At 38.2% G+C, this 13,557-nt stretch overlaps 1 protein-coding gene across 1 annotated transcript; it reads right to left on the minus strand.

Annotated features, from left to right (window-relative positions):
* LOC128018644 (G-protein coupled receptor 61-like) lies at positions 1-12,428 on the minus strand. The gene is made up of 2 exons (XM_052604280.1): positions 11,964-12,428; positions 1-3,426 (listed from the first exon to the last, which is right to left on the minus strand). The coding sequence occupies exon 2, from the start codon at positions 3,163-3,165 to the stop codon at positions 1,756-1,758; it is 1,410 nt and encodes a 469-aa protein (XP_052460240.1). The 5' UTR covers positions 3,166-3,426; positions 11,964-12,428; the 3' UTR covers positions 1-1,755.
* Between the last annotated feature and the right edge of the window lie 1,129 nt (positions 12,429-13,557).

Here is a 13,557-nt window from a genome sequence, read left to right on the forward strand (position 1 = left end):
TTACATTTTAATATAAATGACATTATATTATAAAATATTCCATAATATATATATTCTACAATATTAATGTTTTTTGAGCAAATAAATCTAGCATAAAATACTTTTTTTAAAAACATTTTAAATATCCCCAAACTTTTAAACAGTACTATACAAAGTATGAAAGCCCTTGTACACCACCACAGACTATATGTGTTTTTATTCATTTTTGAGAAAAAAATAAAATAAAATAATAATTTTTTTCAAAATATGTCATTGCTGACGGTCATAATATTTACGTCAACTAAAGAATTACCCACCTCACAAACAACTAGGGGTGCACCGATATATATCGGCCGATGATTAATGTGCATCTAGTCAGTAAAGCCGGTTTCATGTAGTAACAGCTGCTCTATGTGAAATCACGCACCAGATGCAATTTACCGCTGATTAGATAACCGGCTTTAAGGCGGGCATACACTGTGCATTTTCTGTGCGATTTCGGCAAGGTACCAACTCACACTGTACGGGTAGATCACATGCGATGTAAAGCCAAAGCTCACGATTTTTGTGCGCTCACTGTACGGTCCGATTGCAGAGTTGCGATTTGACTGCTCACACTATACGTGAGGAATCAACCGAATCAACACGTAGGATCCCTCAGAACCCAGATGTTTGTGGCTGTTTCAGAATAAACATGCTTTGCCGGGATAAACGCACTGCTTTGGTGATATGCGCAATTATGTGTGCTGAAACATCAAAAAAAAAAAAAAAAAAGGCGTCGGCGTATCTAGACACGCAGGTGGCTGGGAAGACGTGGCCAATATGGTCAATCCATTTTGCAACGCAAACTGGAGGTAAGCAGATGTTTTTTCCCCTCTTTTATTTTTCTTTTTCTTTGCCATAACTCCACAAGTTATCCCTCCATCACTTCAGTCCACACTACACGCTGTGTCAGGTGTCACCATGGTTTCGTTTATGGTTTCATGCATGCGCAGTGAGGGAAACGTGGAAAATCGGTTCATAGTCCTGCTTCAATAGTGCGATACTTCACTAGAGGCGACCAAAATTTCTGACATGTCAGAAATCCATCCAAACAACCGATTGCCGGTCGGGAGAGTCTTATCGCCTCTCTTTTCCCCTTGTACACTGCACGAACACTGCACGACAAACGAGGCATGAAAATGCTGAAATTCGGCCCGACCCGAAAAAGAGTCGCACGAGTCATAATTCGGCTCAAAATCAGATGAAAATCGCACAGTGTATGCTCGGCCTTACTGACTAGATGTGCATTAATCATCGGCCGATATATATCGGTGCACCCCTACAAACAACCTTGGTTCAGTATTAGTGCATGCTCCAAATTTTGTTGTTACAATAATACTGAGTTATTAACAAATTTTATACTCATTTATTGTCTGACTTAACATTACGAGCCTTAAAAATTTGTAACATAGACCACTTGCAGTTCATACCGCTTTTTGAATACAGATTCCACGTGAATGTTGCTTCCATGTTACATTGTTCGGACAAATGTCACTGAATCTTTGTAAACATGTTTCTGTCAAGTGGTAATGTGCTGGAATGAGGTCATTTCATCACTCCAACATCTCTCCTCAAAAGAAAAAAAATATTCTTTGAGTATGACAGAAACCTACCAACCAAAGTGTATGTATAACCAACTATGTACAAATTTGTCGGCAGAGTATAAAAAGTCCCAGTGGTAAAACATAGCAACAATATACGATACAATAAATATAGATTTCACATCTGAAAATATCAACCTTGCAGTTCCGATTTTGTCTTGATACAATTGTCTGATATATTAAGATTGTTCATGTGTTGGTGCTCTATGAACTCCGAGGTCTCCTCCATGATCTGGCCAGGAATGTGGAAGTCAACAGATGGCCCGTGGAGCTCGGTGGAAAGAGGATTGTCCTCTTCTTGTTGAGGGATGGAGATGCTTTGGGAATTCCTTGGCCGCATATTGCAACCTGTGCCCTGAAGAAACTGGAGAAAATTCTCCTCAATAGAAGCCTCTCGGCTAGGCAGCTGTTCTTCTTCACCGGGACGCCTCCACTTGAAAACGAAGGCCAGGTTTCTGGCCAGCTCTTCCCTGATCTGCCGATTCAGACAGCCGTAGAAAAAAGGATTGGAGGTGAAGCAGAAGTACCCCATCCAGGTGAACACGTCCTCCAGCTGGGCCATGCGTGCGAGGGATTCATGAGAGGATGGCATAAAGGTGCAGTACAGGTGAAAGGAGAAATAAGGCATCCAGCACCCAAGGAACTGACCTCCTACAGCGACTAGGACCACCGCAGCCTTGCCCCCGCTGAAAGTCCTCTGAGGGGTGGTCCGAGCTCCACTGAGGCTGGCCGCCATGCTGGAGCGACTGCTCAGAGATTCAGAGCGTGGCCGAGGAGTCTCCATCCACGTGGGGACTGGCCCGTGCTGCATGGCGGCTACCCTGGCCACTTTAAACATGTTGCAGTACACCACAAAGATAATAAGGACTGGACACAGGAAGTACATGAGGGTAAAAAGGACCATGAACACCAACCGTTGGGACCCTTCCTCAATCCAGTGGAGTGAGCAGCACTTTGGTTCAATGATTTTCCCCATAACTTTCCCCAGAGCTGGTCCCGCCTCCTCTCTATCGAGCGCCCAGCCGAGTAAAGGGAATGCAGACATGAGGATGGCTTTGATCCATATTCCAATCAGAACTGAAACCACCAACCCCACAGTCATTTTCACCTCATAGCGCATGGGATGAACGACGTAGTAGTATCTCTCAACATTGATGGCTGAGATAGTGAGGATAGCAGCACTGATCAGTCCCACGCTCAGACACAGGTAACCCTGACAAAGAGCCTTGTTGAAAAAACCCTGACCTGACAGCATACCCAGAGGCATTAACACCAGGGCTGCAATGAGATCCACCAGGCAGAGATGGAAGACAAACACAAATTTACGTAGTCGCGGCGTCCTGGCGATGACTGTCATTACAGCTAAGTTGCCAACTATAGCCAGTATGTCCATCAGGAGCATGGTGCACAGGCCAAGCGTCTGGAGGAGGTGTCCATCTCTGGGCTCACTCAGTCCTGAGGCGTTAGGCTGGGGTGTGTTCGGACGCCAAGAGGTGGAGTGGGTGATGTTCCACAGTGTGTTGTAGGCGGTTGTATGCTCCATGAGAGGATGGAATGAGGATTGTGGGCGGAGGTGATTCTCATGGGACTATCACCCATCCTCCCCTGCTGAAAAGTGGGATCCAGCAGTACCGTTCGATGGTGGATCTCTGTCGGCGTTACGGCATGCTGGTAGAGGACGGACTATGGAGTTGGGGCTGATTCGGGTCTCAATGTCTAATTTCATCTTCACATATTAACCTCTGAAATCCCTGATGCTCCACTGCGCTCAAAGTCCAGCAGCTCCAAATGAGACATGATAGAACTGTGAAAAGAGACAATAAAGTTAGCAAGCAACTTTTAAGGAACAATCCATGTTAGTGACCGGAATAAAAAAATAATGACTTTCCGATTAATTGTGATATTCTTTAAAACAAACTTGATATGTATTCTTAATATCCTGAGATGGTCACCACGACAAAATAAATACTATTTTACCCAAAGTTGTAGTCCGAGTTGAATGTGGTAAGATAAAAAGGATCTGTGTTTCAATTGAGATGATTTCACGGGCTGCAAGTAATAACAATCCAGTTTAAAAACAAATGACTCTCGTCTAATTCTTAAAGAAACAATTCTCATTAACTGGTCTTTTTAATAAATCATTAAAAAAAATTAACAGTTAGGAGTTACTGTTTGAAGCAGACTGATGAATCCTTCACTAAATTAACTTACTGATTCCATTAGAGCAATTACTAAATGTACAATAAGTTGTCCTTGCAAGTTACTATCATTCATATATATATAGGTAAAATGGATATTATAACTAAAATATATGCTCAAATGAATTGGAATCAAATCAAATATAATCAAAATGTGATTGGAATCAAATTTAACAGCCCTAAATTCACACAAACATAGAGTTTGAGCATGAAACACCCTTCAAAATTAGTTGGCAATCATGTGATCTGTGTTTATGGTCATAACCTCACCTTGCACACAACCTCACATGCATCATTTCTCAATTTTACTAAATCATATTTTACTGTAAAAACACTGGACCAGCTTGTTTCTCCACGGCATCAATCCATCCAGTTTTTCTCTGAGGACACACACTCTCCCTTGTGACACAGTGTGGTCAGTGTTGTAACAAGAGCTCAAAAGCATCTCTAATTCAGCTATAAACTGTTTTTAGGACATCTCTGTGAGCACAGAGACTCTGTTTTCTGCCCAAGGCTTGAGACCACAACGATCACATGGTTAACTGATTGTAATAGTAAAGGGAAGGGGCTGTTCTGTACCTGGAAGGTATCACAACTGTGGTTTGGCTAGACAAAAAGCAGTTTGGAGCTTCAGTGGCATGATTATCCACATGACTATGATGAGCTTGTTTGTGATGATAATAGTGATAACTTTAAGCCCTCATCATCTTCATCATAAGGTTTGGGTGCTTTAGAGTTTTAATTTTAATTTTAAATAAGTTAGCATTAAAAAACGTTTTGGACATACTTCAACAAGATAAAAATAATACTTTAACAAAAGGCATAAAAAGAATGAAACAACAACAACAACAACAACTTTTTGATCTGAGATGAAGAGGCCCAATGACACAAGTGATTGGTGGACTCAATACCTTTCCAGATAACCTCCTGGAAAATAACCTGTGATGTTTACATAACTAGGTTTTTAGTTAAAAGTGAACAGAGGACGTTGTATCCTTGAAGGTAAAGTGTGTAATTTGTGGTTAAAATATTTCTGCCACCGTTAAATGTGCAGAAAAGTATACAAAAAGCTCATTCACAAAATACATTTATATGCACAGTTATAACTGAGCTACAGCAAGTTTGAGTACTCTCCATGACAGAAAGCTAATCACTTTTCTTTGAAAGACACATTAAGCATCCTGTTTGTCTTTCTGAGCAAGCGAACAATTATAAAGTTAGATAGTTGACCCGAATATGCAAATTATTCATATAATATGCTGTTAAAAGCTGTATCTGCTGTTCCTGTGGCTCAGTGGTAGAGCATTGCATTAGCAGTGCAAAAGATTGTGGGTTTGATTCCCAGGGAACACAAGTACAGGTAAAAATGTATAGCCTTAATGCACTGTAAGTTGCTTATTTGGATAAAAGCATCTGCTAAATACATAAAAATGAAATGTTGAAGAAACAATTCTTATTTTTATAAATTTTGAGAACTGTTGTTCTGCTTAATATTTTTGTGGAAAGTATAATTATTTCCCAGAATCTTTGATGAATAGAAGTTGTTTAATAGAGATATTCAGTAACATTACAAATGCTTTTATGGTTACTTTACCAACATAAAAACATTACCAACCCAAACTTTGAATTGTAGTGAACATTCTAGATGAAGCCAATATACAATCCCACTGTCTATAGTAGGCCTAACCAAATAAAAATACATAGGGGTTTCAGTCATGGCTTACGTACTGTAAATAATAAACATGAAAAAACATTTCTAGTTTTGCAAGTTTGTAAACATCAGCTAGTGATTATTTTAATGCTCATGCAAAGGATGAGAAACACACAGTTTAGTGTTTGTTCAGTGGGTTTTATTTGTGTGTTTGGTTGTTGGAGAATTTAGGATTTAAATAACAACCTGTGCTTTCTATAGGAAATGATTCGATTAGCATTAATGTTATTTAATGCATCTGTAGGGCCAAGATGAAGTTGCATTTAATGCATTTAAGAGTGGTCGACTTTCTGTGAACCCTCCTGCAGTTTGTGAGACAAGAATCTGCAGGCAACTAACAATCTCAGGGGCTGCCAACTGAGAAACATATGACCCTGTAATATGCACATGACTCAGTATTTACTGCAATGAAAACTAGCTCTGTTGTTCAAAAACCTTGTGCCCCCCCCCCTTTCTTTTTCTTCTTCTCCTTTCTATGGCAAGCCATTTTAGCTTAAACTATTCCAAGCGTTACTCATCGTAATTGCATTTTTACTAGTAACAATTCAGTTAGAGCTCTACAATTTAATTCTGACTAGTAACAATGCAAATTAGAGAGCTCTCTAAATCTATAATTACAATAAGAGAGCTCTACAATTGCATTCTTACTAGTAAGAACTGAATTAGAGAGTTAGAGAGCTCTCTAATTCAGTTCTTACTAGTAACAATTATGATTATAGACGGGTGCACTTTTTCAGTCTGGTTCTCATATGAGAACCTGGAGATTTGGTTTGGTCCTAACACTGCATATAGTGTGACCCATTAAATATAATTATAAAATAATTAATATATAATTAATAATAGTTATCAGGGCTTGACATTAATGCTTGTCTGCTTGTCCGGGACAAGTGGATTTTGTGAAGGGGCAAGTAAAAGAGAATTTTACTTTATTTTTTCAATTTGATAATACCTAGAATATCAAAATCAACTGCGGGCAGCAGTTCCTTTTCCTACTTAGCTCCCAAATTCTGCAATAACCTAGCTAACATTGTTCAGGAGGCAGACACACTCTTGTCAGTTTAACCTGGCTTACACATAACACACTAACACATTTCTAATATTCAAATTCGTTAAAGGATTTTTATGCTGCATTAATTAGGAAAACCAGAACCGGGAACACTTCCTATTAAACACAATGTACTTGCTACATCATTTCTCTCTTATTCTGAGGTCAGCGTAACCACCAGATCCAGTCTGTATCCAGATCAGAAGGTCACGGCAGTCACCTGTATCCAGTACGTATCCAGCCCAGATGGTGGATCAGCACCTGAGGACCTCTACAACCCTTAATATCAGCGGAGACCAGGACACCTAGATGAGCCCCAGAGACAGATCCACAGTCAAGACCTCTTCTCTCACGATCATTCACGTGTGCTGATATTCGTCAAAACAGCACTCTTGACATTACTGAACTCTATCAGATGTTATAAATGTAAAAACAAATATGCATACAGGGATATTTTTGCCCTCATAACTTATTTAATTACAGTGCCATTCTCAATGCATTCTAATAGACTTCATCATGCAGTAATTTAATGTTTTCTTTGCAAATGTGAATTCACCTTTAAAAAATAATTTTCAGTAGCTACATAGACTACCTATATTTCTTCTCTGTAAAGCATAATTATTTTATAATGATTTCAATCAATATAATAATACTAAATAATAATAATAATACTTAATAGATCAGCCTCAGTGCTGCTATTCATCATTGAAAGCTGCTTGACTGAGCATTTTCTTTTTTTAAGATGTATTTTTGCGTTTTTTGTCTATATTCTGATAGAACAGTGTAAATGAATTGGGGGGGGGGGGTGCGGGATCGGAAGGGTCCACAACAAGACTCAAACTCAGGATACCCGTGATGCAACGGCTTTATCAACGGACTGCCCACAGGACTATCGGAACAGACAGTCACCCGTTTTATGAATATGCATGAGGCACAACTATCATAATGAGGTCGAGCTGAAAAGAGTGCTCTACAATGCAATTCTTTCTAGTAACAATTCATTTAATAGTTTTTTTTTAATTCAAATCTTACTAGTAACAATTTAATTAGAGAGCTCTATAATTGAATAAGAGAGCTCTGCAATTGCATTCTTGCTAGTAAAAATTTTATTAGAGACCTCTCTAATTTAGGTTTTACTAGTAATTTCTTGTATAGAGAGTTCTCCAATTCAATTATAAAAAAGAACTGAATTACAGAGCTCTTTAATTACATTACTGAGATCTACAATTAAATGTATCTTAAATGTGCTGTTTTTATTTTATTTTTTTTACTAGTAACAATTTAATTATGGAGCTCTGCATTTTTTTTCTTACTAGTAAGAATTAAATTAAAGAGCTCTCTAATTAGAATTGTTATTAGTAAACACTAAATTAGAGAGCTCTCTAATCATAATTTTTACGAGTAAGAACTGAATTAGTGACCTCTCTAATTGGCATTGTTACTAATAAGAATGTAATTGTAGAGCTCTCTGACTGAATTGTTACTAATAAAAATGTAATTATGACATAACACTTGGAATATTTTATGCTAAAACGGCTTGCCATACTTTTCCTCCCTCAGGGTGACCAGTGCTGGCACTTTACAACTAATAGCCCACACTTATAAACATGATGTCTGCTGTCATCACTTAAATAATCCACTATCACACCAATGAGCCCCGAGTTCATTGTCTGCTTCCAAACACTTCCCATAATCCCCAGAGGTGAGCTGTTTCAGTGCTACATTACACATATGTCATGTATGTCAACACCTTTATTCAAGGCCACCTCTATGGCAAGTCGTTTTAGCTTATTCAGTAAGAGAGCTCTCCAATTAAATTGTTACTAGAATAAATTGCATTAAAGAGCTCTCTAACTGTAATTCTTAGTAGTAAGAATAAGGGCTGTGTATTGCAAAAAATTTGGTGATACGACACGTATCACGATACAGGGGTTCCAATACGATATGTTGCAATACATTACGATACTGTAAGCAAGGGCGATATACTGGGATATTTCTTATTTTAGGAATAGTATATATTGTAAGGAAAGCTGTCATTAAGAACACACCACCACTTGCCAAATGTCACGAATTTCACATTTTCACTTTCACAGTGGGATGTGCATTTGCAATAATCAGTCCCTGTAACATTCAACGTTACTGAACCACTTTTTGTGCAGTATGCGTAAGGTGGGAAATTAAAGTGCTTGCAGCATCCTCTAGTTAAATGTATAATACCATATATATTTTTAGACCCTGCTGTAAAGGTTCACATTTTAAGTTTACAATTGTGACATACAATGTCATAACATTTTGATCTGAACAAAAGAATTGCATCTGCATAATTAATATCAATGAAAAATATAGGATTCTTAAAGAAAACAAAACAAATGTAAAACAATCAAATAAATACAGATGCTGATCCTTCCCACTTGGATTTCACAGGTTTTTCAGTTTGTATTTATGTTCCAAAACCGTGACGCGAGCACCACACCAACTGCACAATGAGGGAAAGATGCAGCCACGGGGTGACCCTTCTGCCTGTTGCGCCCCGCATGAGCCCCTCTTCACACGGGTCACAGCAAGCGGTGGAACCAAGGCGGCGCCACAGTCCCGCAGTGGACGTTACCACAAACGCTCAAATGACGGCACACTTCAGCTTGGTACACTGAAACAGGAATTGGGACAATTCTTTCACCCTCCATTACTAGCAGCAAACTACATTAACGCTAACATTAGTGGCATGCTCTAATGCTAGTATTTCCTGTCATTCAGGATTTGTTCAGAGATGAAGTCATCTAGTGGTCGGGAAATAAACTCAAAACTAATCTGCCATGAATCTTGAAAAGCGATATTCCGTTTTTGAAAATTGATACAGTATCGGCAAAAACATGATACCGTGATACTCACGTGTATCAATATTTTCTTACACCCCTAGTAAGAATGTAGCTGTAGAGCTGTGGAATTCCCATTTGCACAGAAAACATGCATATAAATGTATAATCAGCAACATGCATATTTAATTATTGGTTGTAAAATACCTGTTTTTGCTAGGCTTTTCAAGGGTTTATTTGCATTATCCATTCACTCAATAATGCTGAGGATGGGTCCAGTACTATTACCAGAAGAATTAACTGCATGATGAAGCCTATTAGAATGCACAGAGAATACCACTATAATTCAAGTTATGGGGCAAAAATATCCCTTTATGAGTATTTATTTTTTTATATTAATAACATATGACATAGTTAAAGGGTTACTCCACCCAAAAATTTTAATTTTGTCATTAATCGCTTACCCCAATGTCATTCTAAACCCGTAAAAGCTTTGTTGGTCTTTGGAACATATTTAAGATATTTTGGATGAAAACCGGTAGGCTTGAGACTGTCCCACAGACTGCCAAAAAAAAACAGTGTTAAGGTCCAGGAAAGTATGAAAAGCAACGCCAGAATAGTCCATCTGCCATCAGTGATTCAACCGTAACATTATGAAGTGTCAACAATACTTTTTGTACACAAAGAAAACAAAAATAACAATTTATTTAACAATTCCTCTTTTCTGTGTATCTCCAAATCAGCGTAGCACCATTTTGGCAAATCTGAGCTGTACACAGAATGCGTTATTTCCTTTCAAACCAAAGCATAAGTACACGTTAAAAACGTATCCTTGTGGCACGGCTGATAAAGAAGAGCATATATCATCTGAGTACAGCTCAGCACAGGACTATTCTGATGATGCTTTTCATACTTTCCTGGACCTTAACACTGTTGTTTATTTGGCAGTCTATGGGACAGTCTCAAGCCTACCGGTTTTTCATCCAAAATATCTTAATATGTGTTCTGAAGACAAACAAAGCTTTTACGGGTTTGGAACGACATGGGGGTAAGTGAATAATGACAAAATTCTGTTTGGATGGATTATCCCTTTAAGTAATACTTCCACCTTTGTCACACATGACTTTTTCAACATGATTAAATATTATGTGAAGTTGTGGACGCACATAACAGAGTAGTGCAAGGCAAGCATTTCTGTTTATAAAGCATATACATTTATTTTTTGGGGAAAATTCTCAATTGTTTCACTAGATAAGACCCTTCCTTGTCTGGAATCGGTTAGAGCCCTTTGAAGCTGCACTAAAACTGTAATTTCGACCTTCAACCCTTTGGTAGCTTTGAAGTCCACTATAAGGAGAATAATCCTTAAAATTCAAATAAATAAAATAAAACCTTAATTTCTTTTTCGACTAAAGAAAGAAAGGCATAAACATCTTGGATGAAAAGGGGGTGAGTAAATTATCAGGAAATTTTAATTTGAAAGTGAACTTATCCTTTAAGCTTATCAAAAAGTAATAATAATAAAAAATGTCACAATTAATTTTTATTTTGCCTAATTTCTGATCAAAAAAGAGAGAGAAAGAAAGAAAGAAAGAAATAAAGAAATTTTAGACACTTAATTTTGTCAAGAATGACAAGTAACCTATTAATTGGCCTATATATATAGTTCAAATTCTGCATGCATGTTCCAGTGCATAATAAACACCAAAATTAGATAATATTTTTCTGGTAAAGTACTTTCAAATCTATACTCTTTATTTTCATTTTTGTGTTATGGACCTAAGGGTCTGAAATAAAGAAAGAAAAATTATAATAATACTAGTAATACTAACATAAAGGTGTGAATTAATTAAGTGATTAAATATTGAAACAAAACCTTTTAACTGTTATCTCACTCTTATGGTCATTCTGACACAATGAAAGTAATATCAGTTCATGCTTATGGGGCTTTTATTTTGAAGTGTATCACCAAAGGCAGGATTTGGAAAGGGAAATGGGTGTAGTAACAAATCGGTTTCGCATCTAATGACTACAAGTTTTTACTAGTAAGAATACAATTGTCGAACTCTGTAACTAGATTTTTTACAAGTACGAATTTAATTAGACAGCTTTGTAATTGCATTTTAATTCAATTGTTACTAGTAAAAATTACATTAAAGAGCTCTGTAATTGTAACTAGTAAAAATAGATTTAGAGACTTCTCTAACTGGCTAGTAAGAATGTAATTGTAGAGCTCTCTAACTGAATTGTTACTAGTAAAAATGCAATTATGACGAGTAATGCTTGGACTATTTTAAGCTAAACCGGCTTGCCATACACCTCTGGTTTAGATTGCTAAGAAAAGATACAAACAGCTATTTCTCATGTCACTGCCTGGTGATGGAGCCAACAAAGCAAGACCTGAGAAACGTTTAACTGCAAGACGAAATCTTGAAAACCATTTCCCACTCGTCCATCTGGAAATACTACAACATATGCATGTCATCCAGGATACACAAGTTTAAACAGGCGTCCGTGTGAGGTATGGACTTTAAGAAACCATTGCTCCATGAAATATAGGTGAGGAGATCGTACCTGTAGTGGAGAGGTCCAGCATCGAGGATCTCCTCTTCAGCTTCCAGGGTTAGTGTCGCGCGACAGTGAGAGAGGGATAAAAAAAGAGGGGGGAGAGAGAGAAAGCCAGAGAGAGAGAGGTACCCAATACCCCTCCTCACCTGGCCCTTTCATCTCTCCGCCCCTCACCCTTTCACCCGCCCACACGCATGTACACACACACACACACACACGTTCACACAAACACGGAAAAAGAGATATCGCCCCCTCCCCCGTCAGCGATGCTTCAGGCAGGCGGCTGGTCCAGGTGGTCAGGCTGATGTTCACGCTGCCGAGAAGACAGAAAGATAACAAATAGCACTGTCTCTTCGGGCGGTGCCGTACGAAACCTGCTCTCGCCCCTTTTCTGTCACACACACATCCATACAAACACACACACACAAACATGTGCTTTCCCTCACACGCGCACAGGAGACACTGCAGAGCAGAAAGGAGAGGAGACAGGGATGCAGGCGGGCAGGCAACCTTCCTCACTTCACCAGGTCCTAGTGTCCTCCTGTTTCTGGCGCGTCCGTCCACAGGCTCTCAGGCGCATACGCTCGCGCACATGGGCTGCGGTATGGGGTCACATCGGGTTCTTAGGATCCATTGGGGCTGCTGCAATGAAAAACAGTCGCTTTTTCCTCATTCAACATTCAATCTCTCACTTGGGCATGGGTTGATCTCTATGTCCAATCCGTTAAAATCTCTTTCATGAGACCCTGATTGTTGTTTGTTTGTGGTTGCAAAGTCTGCCAAGGCACAAAGGGACTGCTAGGAAAGATCAGCAGTTGTGTAGTTTTGGTGATGCCAAGAACACATAAAATTATTCTAAAACTAAGACTTTGGAGGACATTGTGTCAAATGTAAAAGAATTTAAACTAAAATGGAATTTTAGTGTACATGAGATTACTTTATACAGTTATTTCTTCAATAATAGTTATTTCTTCAATTGAATATATTTATATAAGGGAAAACTTGATAAAAAAAAATTTAAAAGCTAAATTTTAATTTGTGACAAAAATACATAATAAAAAAATGCAATCTACAGTTTCATGGTCGGCAAGAAATATAATATTTTTAAAAGAAAAATATTTTTGACTCCATATTCTCCGCATATTTCCATCAATGCAATTTCAGTTTCTTAGGGTATTCTGATATTGTAAATGTTGTCTTTAAATTTCACTAACTGGAATTCCTTCATGTCAAATTATTTGTGGCAAACTCGGAGTTCATGTGCAGCAAATGTATGCGAATTTAATGTGAACTCACAACAATGCAGCCATGTCTGTCTGAACACTATCTTTCTGTAAGGGATTCCATATAACTTTCTTGCACTACTGTACAACTTTGGTCTTTTTGAGATGCCCAGGAATCATCTAAGACACAAGCTACTGTATAAAAATGATAAGCACTATCAGTAAAACAGCACAAAAGTGGGAGCACACACTGTCCCTGACACCACTGGACACAAAACTCTTCACCTATGGAGCTGTCTTACAAAAAGATTGACTGATTTATTTATTTCAGCAAACTGGAAAAAAAGCTGAACCAAATAAACAAATGACTGATGCCT

The sequence above is a fragment of the Carassius gibelio genome, chromosome A8 (genome assembly GCF_023724105.1).
Source record: "Carassius gibelio isolate Cgi1373 ecotype wild population from Czech Republic chromosome A8, carGib1.2-hapl.c, whole genome shotgun sequence".
Lineage (NCBI taxonomy): Eukaryota > Metazoa > Chordata > Actinopteri > Cypriniformes > Cyprinidae > Carassius > Carassius gibelio.